Here is a 20,977-nt window from a genome sequence, read left to right as displayed (position 1 = left end):
GCGTCATACCTAAGACGTAAAGATAGGTAGTGATTGTTCCTTCGCCAAGCGTTCTGCACTGGAAGTAAAAGTCACGGGTCTTTCGGATATAACCTTGAAAACGTATTTACCGTGTCACGGTAATCGTTGGTATGATAAAGAAGCCTCACTGCTCAATGGCCCTGAGTGCCGAGTATAGGTTTAAATTTGAAGCCCTTCAACGGCATACGATGACGTCTCCATATGAGTGAAAAATTTTCGAGAGGGACGTTAAACAGCATACAATCAATCAATCAATTCTTCCAAATCCCTACCTTAATTGCAAAAAATTCTTGATTTAAAAAAAATCCTACTACTCTATCACGTACTCTCGTAGTATATAAATATACTCTGGCAGTATATAAATTAGGCGATTTTTGATGTTCTCATTTCAGGGCAAAGAGGTTACTAACACTAATTATAAGGAATTATTTGTTGTCGGAACAGTGATAAAATATATTAGGAACACATGGTTAGTAACATTTTGGTAGAACATTCTCAAAAACATGGAGAAATAAATCGAAAACAGTGAACCAACTTTTTGGTGCGCATTAAATATTATAGTTTTTTCAGTGGGCGGCACTGTAGCATACCTGTCAATATATTTTTCTGAAAGCTATAGTTCGATCTGCTGCTAAGAATAAGCCCATCTAGACTTAATGGACTTAAGATAAGAGAACTTGACGATTAAGCTGGCATATGAACCAGATGAGAAAATTTGTTTACTCACGTGATCCACAAATGACTGCAAAACGAGGCTGACGGCCACAGCTTCCTTCAGGAATATTGCGGTCATAATAATAAGGACATTTATGTAGAGCTGTTTCGTTTCCAAGACAATGATAATTCAAATGCTGTATTGATTTGGATTCCTCAGAAAGGTCTTTGATGGATCGAAATTCTGCTACACACCGAGTTCTGAATGAATAACAAACACAGTATTGGGAGTATGCTCATCTCAGTATTTTCATAACACACAGGAATATAATTTCAACAAGGGATTTATCATTTCGACGTTACTGTTTGTCTGTCTGAATTTTCTTAAATAAAATAAAATTTATGGTTTTCTTCATTTAATTGTTATCACACAAGGAATAAACAAGCTATTTCAAGCTTTTGTAAGGGTTCATTCCAAGATAGAGTCAGCATTTTCAACTTCAAAGCAAAAGCTCAAAGAGGATTAAAGTTATCACTGAGAATCTCACTTTTTCAAATATATGAATTTCTGACCTTTATCTTTGACACCGTGCTACCACGGGTTTTGTTTAAGTCATATATAGGGAGTTGTTATTATTTAAATTATGTCTTCTCTAAATCTCAAACAGAAAAAATTCAGAACTACATGTACATGTAATCTAAAATTATGTTATTCCATTTTCTTACCTTCACCACGAAAAAATAGGAATCATTTTAATAAAATAAACTTTTCTTTTATAAGAAAAAAAAATCATCAAATATGATAAGATACATGCATTTATCGTTTTAAGTGAAAAGATAAGATTTTGCTAAAGATTGATGGACAAAAGAAACTCACGATGGCTGTCCCAGTTGTCTGCAAACAACTCGGGCATTGGCCGGATACCAGTGTGGACCACACATTGTATGCCATTTCTGGTTGTAATGGGCTTCCACAGTATAACTTCCATCCTCGGACTCAAAGTTAGTGAGACGAACCAGATCGAAACCTTAAAAAATTAAACATTGTGCTTCATTTAAAAAACATGGCGATTTTCTTTTACTTGTTTTAAATATCTTACATGTACAATATATATAATGAATTGCATTTCAAAACTTTGATGATCCAAAAATTAAACTGCAACATTATTTTTTTTTCCAAATAAAACATAAACACCCATGCCCCACAAAATGTATTCATGCTTCATGATATGAAACATTCAATTTTTAATGAACCTGCAAGGAGAAATTAAAATAACAAGAGGCCCATGGGCCACATCGCTCACCTGAGAAGCTTTGACCATTCCGTTCTTTACCAGATTTCCCGCTTGTAATACATATTGTGAACCAAACCTACCCCACTGATCATAATTTAGACAACTTGAATTCTACACTACCACATGATGCTTCAACATAAGTTTCAGCTTTTCTGACCCAGTGGTTCTTGAGGAGAAGATTTTCAAAGATATTCCCATATATTTCCATGTAAAACTTTGATTCCCCATTGTGGCCCCGCCCTATCCCCGGGGGTCATGATTTGAACAATTTAGAATCTACACTACCACAGGATGCTTCCACATAAGTTTAAGCTTTTCTGGCCCAGTGGTTCTTGAGAAGAAGATTTTCAAAGATTTTTATAATATATTTCTATATGAAACTTTGATTCCCCCTTGTGGCCCTGCCCAACCTCCGGGGGTCATGATTTGAACAATTTAGAATATACACTACCCCAGGATGCTTCCACATAAGTTTCAGCTTTTCTGGCCCAGTGGGTCTTGAGAAGAAGATTTTCAACGATTTTTCCTATATATTTCTATGTTAAACTTTGATTCCCCATTGTGGCCCCGCCAAACCGCCGGGGGTCATAATTTGAACAATTTAGAATTTACACTACTTGAGGATGCTTCCACATAAGTTTCAGCTTTTCTGACCCAGTGGTTCTTGAGAAGAAGATTTTCAAAGATTTTTCCTATATATTTCTATGTAAAACTTTGATTCCCCATTGTGGCCCCGCCCTACCCCTGGGGGTCATGATTTGAATAATTTAGGGTCATGATTTCAGCTTTTCTGGCCCAGTGAATAAAGATTTGGAATTTCTATGTAAAACAGTTGTGGCCCCCTACCCCCGGAGGATGCCAATCCATATAAATTTCAGCTTTTCTGGCCCAGTGATTCTTGAGAAGAAGATTTTCAAAGATTTTTGCCTGTATATTTCTATGTAAACTTTGATTCCCCATTGTGGCCCCGCCCTACCCCCGGGGGTCATGATTTGAACAATTTAAAATATACACTAGCCCAGAATGCTTCCATATAAGTTTCAGCTTTTCTGGCCCAGTGGTTCTTGAGAAGAAGATTTTTAAAGATTTTTCCTGTATATTTCTATGTAAAACTTTGATTCCCCATTGTGGCCCCGCCCAATCCCCGGGGGTCATGATTTGAACAATTTAGAATATACACTACCCCAGATTGCTTCCATATAAGTTTCAGCTTTTCCGGCCCAGTGGTTCTTGAGAAGGAAATTTTTAAACATTTTTCCAATATATTTCTATGTAAAACTTTGATTCCCAATTGTGGACCCGCCCAACCTCTGGGGGTCACGGTTTGAACAATTTAGAATCTAAATACACTAATCTTTTCTTGATTATCTCCCCTTGTGAGGGGACTTGGCCCCTCATTTTAACAACTTAAATTCCCCTTCACCCAAGGATGCTTTGTACAAAGTTTGGTCAAAATTGACCCAGTGGTTCTTGAGAAGAAGTCGAGAATGTAAAAAGTTTACAGACGGACAGACAGACGGACGACGGACAAAATGTGATCAGAAAAGCTCACTTGAGCCTTCGGCTCAGGTGAGCTAAAAAATTGTAAAATTTTCTATTGATGCATTAATCATAAATCTTTAGTAACAGTATCATTGTCCGGTTGTCTTTCTGTGTCCTTTTTTTGTTCTGACTATGAAGAAATGATGCAATTCTTTTGTTCTGTACAATTAGGGACCAAGCAATATTTATCACTAAGATGGGACCGGTGCAAAGTATGATGGGACAGATTTTGGGACCATTCAATAGAGTGGAACAAACATTCTTTTTACTTACAAATGAAAGAACACTTTTTTATCATAATGATAAATGAATGATAACCCTGAAATAAACCCTCAAATCATAGGTTCCTCTTCTTCTCAACAAATTGTAAAACAACATTCAATCAATCAATCTTCTCAACAATAAAACCATGGCCTAAACTACAAAACTGTCTTCTGTCTACTTTCACGTTAAACTTTCAAAATTAATTTGAAATCAATATCCTAATTTTAGATTTAGTAAATATAAGTTCTAACAAGAAAGGCGATACCAAATTTGTCATATTTCATTAAAAAGAAATAATATTTAATTAAAAGAACACACTTATATTAACTGTATGACCTTAACATGGAGATGGGTGCTTAAATGTCTATGAGAATTCAAGTCCTCTTCAATATCAAAAACTCATTTCGTTTCAGTTGTATTAAGAAGTGTTGAATATTTCCTATTGTACTCGTAAACAAATATACTAGTATTTTAAATTGGATTAGATTTTAAAAGTCTGCGCCATTAAAGAGGTATTCCTCATATTCCACCAACTTTAAAAAAAAGAAATATAGTTCACACATGCATGTAGTCGTCAATGGATCTGCATAAAATATATTCATCATATTTTGACTCTTGAAAATGTTTTGCTTTCTTTTATCTACATTTAAGTAGGAAATATAATGAGATCTTTTTTTGGCAAAACCCTTAATTTGGAATTTGGAAAGTAGATTATTACTACTGCCGCAGTGTAACAAGAAGACGATCAGTAAGTGAACCACTTAAAAAACAACAGGCCTCTCTTCATTATCTATATCAACACATGCTTAATTGGTTCTGGTAGTAGCTAGCGTACTAAGGTCGTGTACCATTTTTAGCACCATCGTAATCGTTCTTAAGTTTTTTTAAGTTTGTTTTCTTTACATTTGTCATGTTTACATGTAAAATTCCTGCCCCTCATCATGACTCAGCCCGGTTCTTATTTAATTAAATACGAGGGACGTTCAATAAATAATGTCATCAGCTCGATGACATACAACATAGAAGTTATATGTCATTAAGCTTGACTTTCTCTAATTATTAAATCTTTAATGAATTGCATGATTACAGTTTATGTGACCACTTTTCATCACATACTAGTAGTTCCATTGTGAGAAGCTGGAAAATAAGGGCTATTCGAGACACTACATTTAAAATGAATAGTAAAGAATTGGTAAACTAGAGTGAAATTAAACGCTTCATTAAAGCTTCTGTAAAACTGGTTAAGAATCCCAAATATATATTAACTGAAATATGTGAAATTTACAGCAACCAATGTCTGTTTTATACACACATGAGCAGGTGGATTTCAATGAACAAAAATGATATAATGGGCATAAAAATGGTTACTGTCCTTGGCGACAAGGACATACAACATCCAATGTATATTTGCAAAAATTCAACAAATTATCACTGATTATGTTTTAAAGAAACGTTTGATATTAAAAAAGTTTAATACTCAAAGGCCGTCCAATACTTTGAAAAATGAATGAAAACGACAGCGTGTAGGAATATCTAAATAATTATCTTAAAAAATAAAAAAAAAAATGTACTTATTCATGTTTGTCTGAAATTCAAACAGATCATGAAATTTGAATCCATTTTCCTTTAAACACTCAAAATAAATTTACAATGAGATACACTTGACAAAACATCAAAGGCCTGAAAAGAGCAAAGAATTGCAAGAGCACAAAAACAGTTTTGTATGCTATTTTCTTTAATATTAGTGGTCTTGTTGTTCAAATTCTTATTGGGGGAGTAATTTCAATTTCTGGAAGAGTCTAGAAAACAAATAATTTGCAAAAAGGTGAAAGGTTTATGAAAGGAAGGAGTCGGAATGAGGAATATATTGCATTTTATTTCTTTATGACAGCGTCCAAACCTATGGCCATGAAGAGTAAAGGAGTTCTCTGGTTCTCTGGGTAAAAAGAAAGTTAATGTTTTGTCAAATGAGCTATATTGGCCAGAACTTTCAACTTTTGACTTGTGTCATTTCCCAAACTTGAAAAAAAAAACATTTCAGAAAGAAACAAATGTACAGGAAATCATAGGATCTGCCATATTCCAGTATACGAAGGGTAATACTCAAAACTGTGTTCTAAAAACAATTAAAAATTGAATAAAATATTACGGACGTGTGTTTTAATCAAAAGAGAATATTTTAGTTTAATAATAAAGACTAAATCATTGAAAAGCGTTTTCTTGTTTCTTTGCGAGCACTGATGACATTATTTATTGAACGTCCTCGTATGGTTTGTGCATATTATCGATATCTGCCTAATATTTGTTTGCAAATTATGGCTCTGCTTTTCTCAAAAATGCTTAATTAGTTTTCTGTATTAAACTATAGTTCTATTGTAGTAAGCCCATCCTAGCACTATGTTTTGAGTAAACTATAGTTGGCTTTTCGTGATGATGTTACTGTTATAACTGGACTTATCATGGAACTGTCGTTGTTAAGAAACCTTGAAAGATTGGTTCTCATATGTTCCATGATCCTTTTCTGTGGGCTGGTCCCGCCCCCTGAAAGTCTTGGTAATCTAAGAGTCAAACTGTTGACTACAATAGTCAGGAGTGGAACTTATGTCAAGCAAGGTATCGATATCAACTGGACGAACGATTTGAATTATTACAAGTACATGTAAGAAGAAAAGTCCATCGGAGGAAAATTTCTGAAACATACTGAGGAAAAATGCCCTGCTACACATAAGGAAAAACAAATATGATCAATTTTTGAATGAAATGGAACCTCGAAAGGTTCGGTGACTGGAGTTTTTTTTCATATCCATACTATACCAATCTAATTTTCTCTAAAATATATACTTGAGAGAAAATTTTGATATGTATGTATTAAGCAAATAAGGAATAAATAAAGAGTGCGTAGATGAGAGTTACGTATACACTGACGAAATCGATTTATAATTAAATGATCTTCAAAGGTTTATCAAAGGATGATTTCCAAAATATATTACTGAGTAAAAGAAAATATCTTGTACACTTAAGGAAGTATCATCACGGAATTATTAACTTATTAAAAAAGAAAAAAAAAAAGGAAAGCCATCTCTGCGTAGGATGTTTTTATTTTTATTTATTTATTTTTTTTTTTTTTAATTTTATTAATTTTTTTTTTTTTTTTTTTTTTTTTTTGGAAAAACCTTCACAATCAATTTACATGATTTATAAACCAACTAAATTTTTCCTGATATAGAGTGATTATATAAAAAAATTTATATTTTTAATCCTTCCCTGTTATTATCCATGAAAGATTCACAAATGAAAAACTTGATTTTATTTCATTTATTTTTATTTATTAATTATTTATGTTGCAATAGCAAAGGAGTGGCAATGCAATCCTATACATTAATTGGTTCGTTTGTGATTGTGCCTATACATGTGTACAGAATTTATTTTTTCGCGCATGATGCAATCTATGTACATATTGCATAAGTGTAGATATGTAGACTGCTTTATAAACGAAGGATTTGTAAAAACACTTGCCTGACGAAGATGTTTCCTGAACAAGTCATCAAAAATTATATGGCTGACTATTTACAGTGTAGATATGCTTCTTAACATATAAATGCATGCAAGACTATTCATGAAAAATCCAAATTCCCGGTATTCTACCATCACTGAATGTATTGAACTCTTAAATATATTTTTTTAAATATTATAGTACATGTACAACAATAGTATCTGCTTGACAATGAATCTGCTAAAAGCTGTTAATCATTAATAACTTGCAGCATCCCAAACCTCCGTGCACATCTTTATAAAGAAGATGGGGGGATAAGGCGGGCAGAATGCCTATAGCGCGACAGATAAGAAGTGAAAAATTTAATCTCAATTATATCCAAATTTTATTTGATATTTCATTTAATATTAAAGTATACTTAATGTAAAATCTCTATAATTTACGAAAAACTCACAAAGACTTAAAATATTTGCCTGTGAAAAAGCATACGCAAGCCTAAAAGAACAAAATCAATCATTTTGTTTATAATTTAACAAAATTTTTCAGTATGAGTGGGTCTTTGCTCCATTTTTTTGAAAGATAATCCTAAAAGTTTGCGATAAAAATAAATATTTTTTAGTTTACAACAAAATGGAGCGAAGACCCACTATACCTTAAAAGTACACATTTACTGCATGACAAAACATTTGCATCTTTCCGAGAAATACTTCAAGTCCATTAAGTCAAGGGCCATATCACAAACATGATATAAATGCCCCCAATCATCATGAACCATGTACGTAGTGGTTAGCGCGTTTGTCTCAAAGCAGGATGATACTTCGGTATTTTATTGCTGGGTTCGAATCCCCTCGTATTATGGTATACCATCTAATATTTTTATAAATGAATTTTTTTAAAGAGATTTATATTTTCCCAGAATTTTTTTCTCATAATTTCATAAATTTCAATAATGAGAGGTTAATTTAAATACTCAATTTACATATCAAATGTGATTTCTTAATATCGGACGCTATAGGCATTCTGCCCGCCTTATCCCCACATCTTCTTTAGAATCATTACTTCATAACAGAATAAAATCAATTACAAATGTCAATTCCTAAGATCCTAGCTGAACGTAAAAGACTTACTTATAACAAAAAACAAACTTTAATTTAATAAAATTGCTTAACCAAAACAAGCCTTAAGAGAGACCATATCGAACAAAAATTGTGCAGAAAAAGTCCACGGACAAACTTTCGACCTCAACTGCATGTTGAGGACCGCGGACACTACATGTACTCTAGCTTTAAGTGTAAAGACCATTTGATTATACATTAAATGATTATGAGGACTGGGGTCTGAGGTGATGCAAAAACATTCTTTGAAAAGGCTGCTAAATTCAAAGATTTTGGACATATTATATATATTAATACGCGTGCACATGCATATGCACAAAATGTACAGGATTTCACTCTCAAAAATCAATAAGGACTGGACTTATTATTAGTAAGCAAAATTTAAACGAAGAAAATTCTTATTCTGAATATTAATGTTCAGGATATTAATTTTTTTTTTTTTTTTAATCCTTCTTGATTCATTGATTCATTTTTTTTTTTTAGAAATTCTATATAGAGAAGTTAAGTACACCACTGATGAAACAGACGTAAATGAATCCAGTTTCCATTTTAAAGGGGGGGGGGCATGACCTTTTAAAAATAATCCAAATTAAATTTTCTCCACAAATAACTTTTAGAACTTCTCTAAAACCAAACAATTCTTAGAACCGCGAATCTTAAGTAGACAAAACAAACGAACCGTACCAAAACTTCAATGCAACCATGCATAATGCATATAACAGCTTCACGTACCTTATACATGTAATGGTTACTATGTGGCGCATGTGGTTACATGTACCTCTCTCTTATACTGTATACGAGAGAGAGAGAGGAGAGAGAGAGAGAGAGAGAGAGAGAAATAGAGAGAGAGATACATGTAACCACGTGCGCCACATAGTTAACCATTAATGTATAAGTAAAGTTATAATCTGTGATATGCGTGGAAAGATATAAATCATTCGGATTTGTACATATTTGCTTAAATCGCGGCCCCACCCTCCGTCACTAAAGAGAAACAGATCAGTAAAATTCTGGATCCGTTCGTGGAGATCTAGTGATCAGTTTTACTCAAATCTCGCCGACAGATAAAGTTTATTCAGGTTAACTACATGGAGCATGCAGCGCAATGTCATTCAAACATTTAAAATCTGTATAAACAGGTTTGTCTTGTCAGAACAACGAGGGGCTTTTTAAAGTTTACTTTTATATGTAAACAGTGTGGTTCTACTTTCGTTTTCCAAAACAAACAAAAAAAAAGAGAAAAAAATTATATATATATAACGTACTAACCTTGGATTTGGCATATTGTTTGCAGGAACAAAATAGCTCCTGCGTAGATCCAAATCGACATTGCGTAAAGTAAATTTCTCAATCCATTCACGAACTGATGTACACAACAATGTTATCAGGGACCCTTTCAAGAGCTAAAAACTACTGTTTTTAAATTTACGTAAGATTTATATAGATATATTTGGGAATTCCCTTTACACGCTTCCACAGTATTTCAAAATGTGCGAAAAGAAAAGTGCTCTTGACATATTCTACTACTTAATTTGTCCTTTGTTTTGCATAATTTTCAAAATATACACAAGTATATGAATGCTTTCAATTATAATGACCCTTATAGAGGAAGGTTATGTAAATGACACATAATCAAGTAAAGTGGAGTAGTTATGAAGAGTTGTGAAGTGTTTTTGGCTCAGCCGGAATTGACCTTCGAACTGATCATGAACACTGTTGACAATATTTCATGTAGAAGCAATATCTCAAATGGGTTTAAAACTGTTGTACCTTAAAAACACATGCAGTATATATTATTCCCAAGTTTGCTGTTCAAATTTCTTTGATCAAAAAATAGATAAACATATAAATATGTGCTTCCGTTATATATAACTTGTGTTTCCGTAATATTTATAATAGTCGTATATTTGTAATTTACTGCAACCAAGAAAATATTCTGGTGGTTATTGCAGCCCGGAGGACCGGGCTGCTCTATACATATAAGTTTAAGTGTTGGTGTATGGGGATTGGGGTGGGTGAAGTTATTCAAAATAGAGGTTTTCTAAACATTGAAAAGATTGTTAATCAGAATGTTCTTTCCCTTTCTAAATTACTAGATACATAATATATTTACTCCCATAAAGTGAAAATATAAAAATGAATATGTTTTACATATTCAGTATATAAAGTTGTTTATCATTTACTATCGAAAAAACGACAGATCCTTTTTTTTTTTAGAACATCGAATTTTACTTCTCGCATAAAAACGTACTCTGCATAGTTCAATTTTCTATATTCTAAAATTGAAAATTAATACATTTTTGAATACATGTGATACAAGTGTCTAACTTCAATTTATATTTTATGCAGCCAACATTTACATGAGGAATTGATCAGGTTTAAAATGGTATCGTTTTTGTTTGAATTTTATCCGACATTAAGTTTTCACGACTATCGTCGCCATCAATTAGACGCATGCCTTTTCACATATATCAAAGCGGTTTGATGATCATTTCCATTGTTTACTTTATATATTTCCCGGGCGACAATTGATGGTTACATCAATGTTTACTTGTTTCATTTTTTATAATGATGGGGACTTGGAGTCTTTCAAAGAAACACTGTTCCATTTAGCACCAGAGTGTAAATTTGTTTGTTTACCTGTGCATGGAATGCAGACGATTTGCGCATTCGCCGCATTAAAATTAACCTTTTATCAATTAAAAATCTGTTTATATCACAATTATGTTAATTAATTTTTATGAATTTACAATAAAATATCAATTTTCTATTTTACCGCTTTTAAAACACTAAAATCACCGAGTAAAAAATGGCGTTGGGAGGACCGTGGAACAGCAAGCTTATAGCCATAAAACCGACATTCATCAGCTTCTTTATGAAATCTACACGTGTTTAGACTGCGAAAGGCGACACATCGATGTGGTCTAATAAGTATTTCAATCTAAGTCAAATATATATTTCAACTGCACAGGTCGATACGTGTTTCTAACCTGATATTTTTTTTATGAAGTTCGTGATTTATTGGAGAATAATATCCGCGGCATTTCTTTGATCTCGGCAATAACTGTAGTAGAATAATTATTAACTATACTTAGACGTCTACTAAAAATAAAGTAAAGGAAAATATCAAGAAAACCATTTTCTTTCGTCCAAAAACAAACTGAGGACCAATTAATCGTATACAATGTATGAAAGATCTAGTATTTAAAGATCATACAGTGCTCTTCAAAGCATACTGCACAAGCGCGGATCTAGAGGGGGGTCGACCCCCCCCCCCTTCCCTACCCCTTGGAATATACAAGGTTAAAAATGTATATACTAAAACAAGAAAAAAGACACCATGGACCCCCCTTGGAAAACGCTGAAAAGTGAAAGATTTGAGGCAATAGAAGTCATTAACACTAACTCCCCGCCCCCACGAAATAGGTTTTTGACTTTTCAGCGAGTTTTTTTTTTTGTATTTTTTTTTTTTTTGGTTTGTATTTGTTTGTTTTTTGTTTGTTTGTTTTTGTTTGATTTTTTTTTTTTTTTTTTTTTTTTTGCTTGTAAATATATTTCTGTGATTGGATTTTTTTTTTGACTGGGGTGCCCGCCCCAGGGGAAAAATTCTGGATTCGCGCCTGCTGCACCTACATATGTATTATATAAGTAATTTGTGTGATATCTTAGTACCTCAAATAAACCCCATGAACCTTCAAAAATGGCAAAATATATAGGAATGGTCAAAATGCCTCCCTTCTGAACTATATTGTAAATATTCGCATTCCGATCTTGCAAGCATTCGTTTGATACGCTGTAAATAATCTATAATCTACTTTTCCTTTTAAGCATGCCGAGAAAACATAAACTTTAAATTGCATGTATGTATAATCAGGACTGTACTTTATACAGAAGCTTATAAGTGCCACGTAATATTTTTAATAGTTGGTAATTCCAAAGTCAATCTTGACTTTTCCGACTTTATATTCAAATTCAGCTGTTTTTCTTCCCTTTTTTTGGTGTATTTCTTTTTTAATATCATTATTGCTTTATTTAATGAATTAAACTGGCAAGTAGTTAAACTGAGTAGATCCTATTTTTATCATTAACTTTTATCAATTTTCCTATATGAACACAGTCAGATATTTTCATTCAGTGAGCCAAACATGGCCACTGTATTAATTCGTTTCCTTTCTCCGTAAATGAAGGAGTGGAGCTGAATCAGAGTCCCTCGTGACTCAAAAAGAAAAAAAAATGAAGTAGCCTGAAGTCATCCACTTTGAAATTGCAACGATAAAGTAGGCTAAGAGTCTTAGTAAGGCGTGCAAATAAAGATCAAAAGAAAGACAATGAGTAAACACATACACCAGTGGCGACACATGTATTATCAATACCGTACAATTAATGTATATATAAATGACAGAAAATAGAAGAAAAGCTTTTTTAAAGAACAGTGAACATTATCCTCCATGAACCAGAGGTCTTATTAAAAGAATTTACAGAGGTAGAATTTGGATTTTTTTCATTTTTACTTTTTTTCTTTCTTTCTTTCTTTTTTTTTTTTTTTTTTTTGCATAATTACAATACACTGTATTAAAATACATGTATGTGATAAATATAAAATTTCCTTTTCTAAGTATTCCAAATAAAATCCAATATTGAAAGATATTTGTAGCATTGGAAAATTGGTATGAACTTTTCGACGAGGGGGCGATTGCACTTATTACACTGATAAAGGCAAAGTTTAACTCCTACATTGTATGGTATTGAGGAAGCAATGATGTTCACCAGAAATCTGTGACTTTCTATTTTTGTAGGGAATACGAACTTCCATCATTGAAGGACCAAACGACAGATGTGATCCCCTATTTGCTATTTTTGACCACCATACAGATATAGAAAATACAAAAATACTCATGCTTAAAATACATGGGATTTTGTTTTAATGGAATATTGACGTTAATATCTTAAAATAACACTTAACAGAAATATCAACTTGAAGCAAGTTATTATAGGAATTGTCAGTGCATACGAAATAATGAATGACATATATATGAAGATAATGAACCGAATTCAAGCTCAAATTTCTTTTAAACAATGTAAATTTAGACAACAAAGTTTTATTCATAAATTCCAAAACCAGATTTAAATATTCAGCAATGGTATTACAAAATTTAGGACAAAAGGGCAAAAACATTTTCATGAAGTTGGTTTATTTGTTGCTGTTTTTCACAATCTATTTATTTTCCTGACCTTTATTTGTCGTTTTTATTATAATTATCAAACTATTAAAATTAGTTAACAGGAACTGTAAGAAAACGTTCGAGAACATGTTCAAAACCATAAAAGAATCTTAGAGAAATAAATGTCACAGAACAAAAAATAAAAGAAAAGCTTTTTTTGTAATTTGAAAATGCACGCAATGAACCAGAGGTCTCACTAAAAGAATTTACAGAGGTAGATCTAGAATTTGATTTTTTTTCATGTATTGGGTTTTTTGTATAAATAATAATACATGGAGATAACGAACAGTATTCAAGAAAAGTCCATAAAACAATACAAAACAATAACCCCTTCACTGTATCGTATTGAGGAAGCAATGATGTCCACCAGAAACGCCAGTCTTTAAAAATCTATGATTTTCTATTTTTGTAGGGAACACAGACATAAATTCCATAATTAAAGGAACAAACGACAGATTTGGCCTCCTGTTTTCTTTTTTTTTACCACCATCTAACAGTCAGTAACAGCAGCGTTAAGGTATTTATTTTGTTGAAAAACCGATATTTTTCAAATTAATGGAAAATATATTTGCATATATAGAAAATGCAAAAATACCCATGCTTAAAATACATGGGATTTTGTTTTAACAGAATATTGACGGTGATATCTTCAATTATCACTTTACAGAAATATTAACTTGAAGCAAGTTATTATAGGAATTGTCAGTACATACGAAATAATGAATGAAGTAGTTAGAGATAACGAACAGTTTTCAAGCTCAAAAGTCCTTTAAACAATATAAATTTATACAGCTACATGTAATTCTTATGCATTCCCGAATCCAGATTTTAAAAATTAAGCAATGATAGGTCAAAATTTCTAATAACCTCTTTTCAAACTGTCATACTATATACCTTACGACCATTTTTCTGTTCCTCCTGATTCAGGAGAGGGCAAAAACATTTTCATGAACTTGGTTCATTTGTTGTTGTTTTTCACATTCTATTTACTTTCCTGACACTTCTTATACGTTTTTTTTTTTATCAAAATTATCATATTATTAAAATAAGTTAACAAGAACTCCGAGAAAACGTTCGATTACATGTAAAAAAAAAACCCACAAAACACAAAAATGACCCCTCGAAATAAATGTCAATGGACAGAAAATAAAAGAATTCTAGTAGCTATTAAGAAATGTTTTCAAACCTATGCAACACTTGATTTCTTAAGTAGAAAACCTTGCATAATTTCCCTTATGATTAGATGTACAAAATATAGCCGTATGATTTCAGTTTTATATTGTAAATCCTATCAAATATCAAAATGAGTAATAAACATTGAATTCAGTGTAAATGAGATACCTTTACAATAGAAGCGTCAGGTTCCTCTGAGTAGCTGTCTGGAGTGCCGGGTGTTTCTTGTGGACGGGTATACAGTATATACCTATGAGACAGTAACAACTGCCGAATTAATGGTTATAATAAATAATAAGAAAGTTATGTATTATAATCTAGGATCCCTATTAGACCGCACCCCCCGCGTTACGCCGTTGCGGGTTTTCATTGCGGTACTAACCAAAAAAATTGGGTAATTTTAAGGCGCTATCAGGACTGCATCCTGATCATTATTAAGTTATAATGACCTCCAATTAATTTCTCTTTGGCGGGGGCCTCTGATTCGCTTAATGATTTCAATCATTGTCTGCATTTTCATTTTATTGTTAAATTATATCAGTGATATGTATAAAAAGAGGCTACAACGACGCTACAAGGCTGATAAAAAGGTAAGGCATTAAAATCATGTTTGAGATATGATCCTTGACTTAAAGGACAGAGTTTTTCTCGGAAAGATACGAATGATATGTGATAAAAGTGATGCGTAAGGTATGATGGCTTTTTGCTCCATGTTTTTGTGAACCAAAAATGTATACTCATAAAACTTATTGCCCACTCATATTGAAAAATTTTGTTAAAATGTGAGAAAATTATTTTTCCCCTTTATTAGTACTTGTATGTTTTTTCATATAAAACAAATAATTTCAGCCATTCTGAGATTTTTTAAATGATTTTTATTATTATCATTATTGTTGTTGTAGTTGTTATATTAATTTAAGTATACTTTAATGTTAGATGAATTATAAAAGAAAATTTGTCCACTGAGAAATTTGAACATTGTTCTCTATAAACCAGATGTCTTTCTAAAACAACTTACACAGGTAGTATTTGGATTTTTTTTCATGTATACCTTTTTGTATAATTACAATACATTGCATATAAAACATGTATGTGATAAATTTAGAAGTTCATTTCCTAAGTATCTCAAATTAAGTCCAATATTTAATTATATTTGTAGCATTAGAAAATGTTATTTACTTTTCGACGAGGAAGCTATTGCACTCACTACACTGATTAAAGCAAAATTTACCTCCTACACTGCATGGTATTAAGGAAGCAATAGTATATACCAGAACCTCCAGTCTTTAAAAATCTGTGACTTTCTATGTTTGTAGGGAACACAGACATAAATCCCATCATTGAAGGACGACAGATTTGGCCTCCTATTTTCTATTTTTGACCACCATCCTGTGTGCCCGACACGCAAATTTAACACTCAGTAACAGCAGCGTTAAGGCAATTATTTTGTTGAAATACCAATATTTTTCAAATTAATGGAAACTATTTTTTTTTAAAGATAGAGCAAATACAAAAATATCCATGCTTAAAATACATGGGATTTTGTTTTAATGGAATATTGACGTTAATATCTTAAAATAACACTTTACAGAAATATCAACTTGAAGCAAATTATAATAGGAATTGTCAGTACATACGAAATAATGAATGACATATATATGGAGATAATGAAGCGTATTCAAGCTCAAAAGTCTTTTAAACAATATAAATTTACACAACTAATTTTTATTGAAAAAATTCCAAAAACTGGATTTAAAAATTTAGAATTGATATTACAAAATTTTGGACAACTTTTTTTCCAACTTTATGTACCTACCGACCATTTTTTGTTCCTCCTGATTCAGGAAAGGGCAAAAGCATTTTCATGAAGTTGGTTCATTTGTTACTGTTTTTCACATTTTATTTACTTTCTTTTACAATTCTTTGTCGTTTTTTATTATAATTATTAAACTATCAAAATTAGTGACAGGAACTCTAAGAAAACGTTTGAGAACATGTACAAAACCATAAAAGAATCTGAGAGAAATAAATGTCTCAGAACAAAAAGTAGAAGGAAAGTTTTCTTGTAATTTGAAAGTGCTCGCCATGAACCAGAGGTCCTACTAAAAAAATTTACAGAGGTAGATCTAAAATTTGAATTTTCTTTTTCATGTAAACTTTTTTACGTACAATTAATGAAACATGAAGACAACGAACGGTATTCAAGAAAAGTCCATAAAACAATACAAAATAGGAGCAGAGCAAACACAGACTTCCAAAACATCAGGGGTGGGATCAGGTGCCATGGAGGAGTGAGCATCCCCTGCCGACCGGCCACTCCCGCCGCGCTTTCCCCACAATGATCGGGAAATAACGAAAAAAAATCCGTCGTCAACTTAGCGTATAAACAATGTATGAACAATCAGCACGAAAAAAACATCAGCCAACACCCGACTCAATGACAAACTTTACTCACTGACAAGGCCACCGTATCGATCGAACATAGAACCCAAGAAATGATATAACAACGAAAATCAAAATACACTGACAAGTACATATATGTGATAAAAAAGAAGTTCATTTCTTAATTAAGTATTTTAAACAGGTGTACAATATTTAAAGATGTATCTAGCCTTTTTGAGATTTTCGACGAGGGAGCGATTCCGCTCATTACACTGATAATAAAAGCAAAGGTTAACTCCTACATTATATCGTATTAAGGAAGCATTGGTGTACACCAGATACACCAGTCGTTAGAAATCTGTGACTTTCTATTTTCGAGGGAACACGGACATAAATCCCATCATGGAAGGACCAAACGATAGATCTGTGTGTCCGACACGCAAATCTAACAGTCAGTAACAGCAGTGTTAAGGCAGTTATTTTGTTGAAAACCGAAATTTTTAAAATTAATTATTTTTTTACAGATATAAAAAATACAAAAATACAAAACTACACATGCTTCAAATACATGGATTTTTGTTTTAATAGAATATTGACGTTAATATTTTCAAGTAACACTTTACAGAAATATAAACCTGCAGCAATTCATTATAAAAATCTTTGAAACACATACCGGGTACATACAAAATAATTAATGAAATATATGGAGACAACAAAACATAGTAAAGGAAATTAATCCTTCAAACATTATAAAGTTGGACAACTAATTTCTTTGCATTCCAAATCCAGATTTTAAAAATTCAGCAATGATTTTACAAAATTTTGGACATCTTTTCCAACTTACATGTACCTACCCACCGAAATTGTGTTTGTTCATCCTGATTCAGGAACGGGCAATGGAAAATGTTTTTCTTTTTCACATTTTATTTACTTTCCTGACACGTCTTTGACGTTTTTCTTGTTTTCGTTGATTTCCAGCCAGTGTCTTTTTTGCATGTAATTCTGAAAGGTCCTTGATGTTCCCTTCTCCTGCTTTTCTAGTTTGAATAACTAGCTCATCCATTTAATTTTTGTCACTGACAGCTTTGGTACTGTATTTGTTCTCTTATTTACCGCTGCATATTCCTAAAGTGCCTTTGCATTTTGAGCTGTTGTTCTACTAGAATTGAATATTGCTTTCTGATTTTACTGATAATTTACCTTACTGGGTGTATCATTTCTAACATAATATTTGAAAGTGTATTTCTTTACCCCAAGTATTTCCTGACAGCTTGTAGTGAAGGTTTCTTTTATGTATATTCCACTTTATTACACACTTAGCATTTTTTGTATATTCCACTGTTCATCTATTTCCAGTAGAGTTGGATATTTAGTTTTGATCATACACAATTTTTGGCCATAATGCAACCTTTTGAAGTATTAATTTACAAATACATGTAATACTTATTTTCAAATGTGCATTGAAATAGAAGTAGAAACAAACCCAAATCTTATGAGACATTAGACTATGTACATGTATGTAAGAATTGTATCATGATTATATAGCTTCCTGAATGTGTTTTAATTTTTTTTTTTTTTTCACATCCTGTATCAGCCCTCGAGATTCATTTTGATGTTTGCTTTTGGTAGTGATTGTCTGAAGTTCTATTTGCTGATTGTTTTACACTAATACGTTATGGAGATCCTCAAAACCTTTTATCAATACAGTAATATTGTAATAATTATTTTATAATACAGTACATGTATAGTCTATGTGCATCTGGTGACGTCCTTGTGACTTTGTGAATGCCTTTGTGTCCCTCCTCAACATAAATGTATAATAAAAATGATGAACCAATTTTTTTAAATGCCTTAAGTTTTTTCCTCGTAAAGCTTCTTGAAATGACATAGCAATAAACTTAACTTTTCCTGCAAAACCCCCCCAAAAAATTTTAATTGAAAAATTCTACAGTATTTGGAATGAACTAATTTTAATCTGCGTATATAATACCATTCAAAACTTCATTTCAGTGCAAACTGCACTCTGTTAATTCAGTATCATTATTAATTTTCTCTTTTAGCAGAGCAGGGAATGATAATTTGGAGTTACTAAAATACAGAGTATTTTTTTTTTATTTCATTAGCATTTCTAGAGGGCCTTTGTATTTTTTTTTTTTGAATTTTTGGGGTAAAATTACGCAAATAAATTTTAGAAATACGTGAATAAATTTTAGAAATACATAAAATAATTTTATAAATTAATAAAATATAATGTTATTTATTATACTTTTAAAAGCTCATCTAACAGTGTTTAACATTTAGGCCTAATTTAACAGAATTTACAATCAAATCTTCCGCCGAAATAACTACGATGAAAATCGATCAATACACCGCGAGGCATCATGGGAAAATACAAAAGTAAACAAAGTATGGCGGCGGCAGAAGTTTCAGTAAGACACTTGTGTTCGAAGACCATAAAAACATCGATCACACGAATTATAAGATAATCCTACATTACAGCGCAACTTAATCATTATGTACAATTAAGACAACAACAAACGTTTAATTGAATAACAAGACGATGTCTGACATTCAACACATCTCTACAGAAGAAAAATGGCATCTACGCTACATTTTAAGCAAACACTTTATCGATCGATATAACTCTCGCTGTACATTCCAAAATTATGTACAAGAACTTATGGATGATTTGAAAGTGTGCATAAAAAGTGCTTTAGAAATATACCAAGAGGAAAATGAGTAATTCAAGAAAAATAGGGGGATCGTTACAATATATTAATTTTTTTCGAGAAAAATGCTTTGTTTGAATATGAATTCAAAGAATTAACCATTTTCCTAAACCTGTGGCATGATATTATTTCTCCTCAAGATAGAAAAAAATGTATCATCGCTCCTTAGTTTGATTTCAAATTTCATTTCAGTTCAGGACGGATTTACCTCTAATCTGTTGTTTTTTATTTATCGCAGATTAGATATGACTGTTTTATTTTAAGAACAATCTCAGGTTTAAGGTCACACGAATAAGGAAGACATTTATTTGCTATAAATACATAATTCTATTTCAAAGCATGAAATGTTTTTCTTTTCTTTTATTTTTTTCAGATAAAAACTATCAGAATATTTTTAAAAAAAAACGGGGGGGGGGGATAGAAACGAATTTCAGTATCAGAATTTCCTCTTTATTTTTTGTTTGGAACATTATATTCATTTGATTTTTTTTTCTAAAACATAAGTATTTTTAAAAAAGTTATTAAATCAGCCGTTCGGCAAGAATATAATTCCCGCAAGAATAATTAAACATCTCAATTTATCTACTAGTATTTTATTCTGAGTTGTACAAGTAAAATACGAGAAGGAAAAAATACGTTCTTTAAAATAATGTATCTAGCATCTAAAAACAAATAAAAAGATATTAAGGCAAATATACCTCAAATAATTTATATAGTCGTAGAAAAGAATTCTTCATTAATATATATTATTTGAAAAGCAAGGTATACTTGACAGAATTGTCTTTCTTTGTCTGTATTTTAATGTGACTTAAAATAAACAGTGTTGCCATAATAAAAGCCATATTGTATATTCCTAAGTAAATCAACCCATTTTACTTCATCATTTCCGTTATATAATGGGTCTTCTAATCTACCTACGACAGTGTCTTTTTAAGAATCGTTATTTTAATTCTAATTTGAAAGAACTGGTTTTATTTATATATTGGATATCCAAGTTTTATCAAATGCATATCCCTTGGATATGACTCGATGGATTTTTTTATATTCCAAAATTGTGACGTCAGAATTAATTGGTTTACGTTGGATT

At 31.8% G+C, this 20,977-nt stretch overlaps 1 protein-coding gene across 1 annotated transcript; it reads right to left on the bottom strand.

Moving 5' to 3' along the window:
* Positions 1-748: 748 nt before the first annotated feature.
* Positions 749-9,993, bottom strand: LOC134281423 (neurotrypsin-like; the record flags this gene model as incomplete). The annotated part of the gene is made up of 3 exons (XM_062763888.1): positions 9,654-9,993; positions 1,553-1,703; positions 749-936 (listed from the first exon to the last, which is right to left on the bottom strand). Coding segments are annotated over exons 1-3 (400 nt in total), but the record flags the coding sequence as incomplete, so codon positions are not given.
* Positions 9,994-20,977: the final 10,984 nt, after the last annotated feature.

This window comes from Saccostrea cucullata, unplaced genomic scaffold (genome assembly GCF_032062105.1).
Source record: "Saccostrea cucullata isolate Sc308-1 unplaced genomic scaffold, CSIRO_AGI_Scuc_v1 ctg588, whole genome shotgun sequence".
Classification (NCBI taxonomy): Eukaryota; Metazoa; Mollusca; class Bivalvia; order Ostreida; family Ostreidae; genus Saccostrea; species Saccostrea cuccullata.
This window is presented reverse-complemented; position numbering and strand designations above follow the sequence as displayed.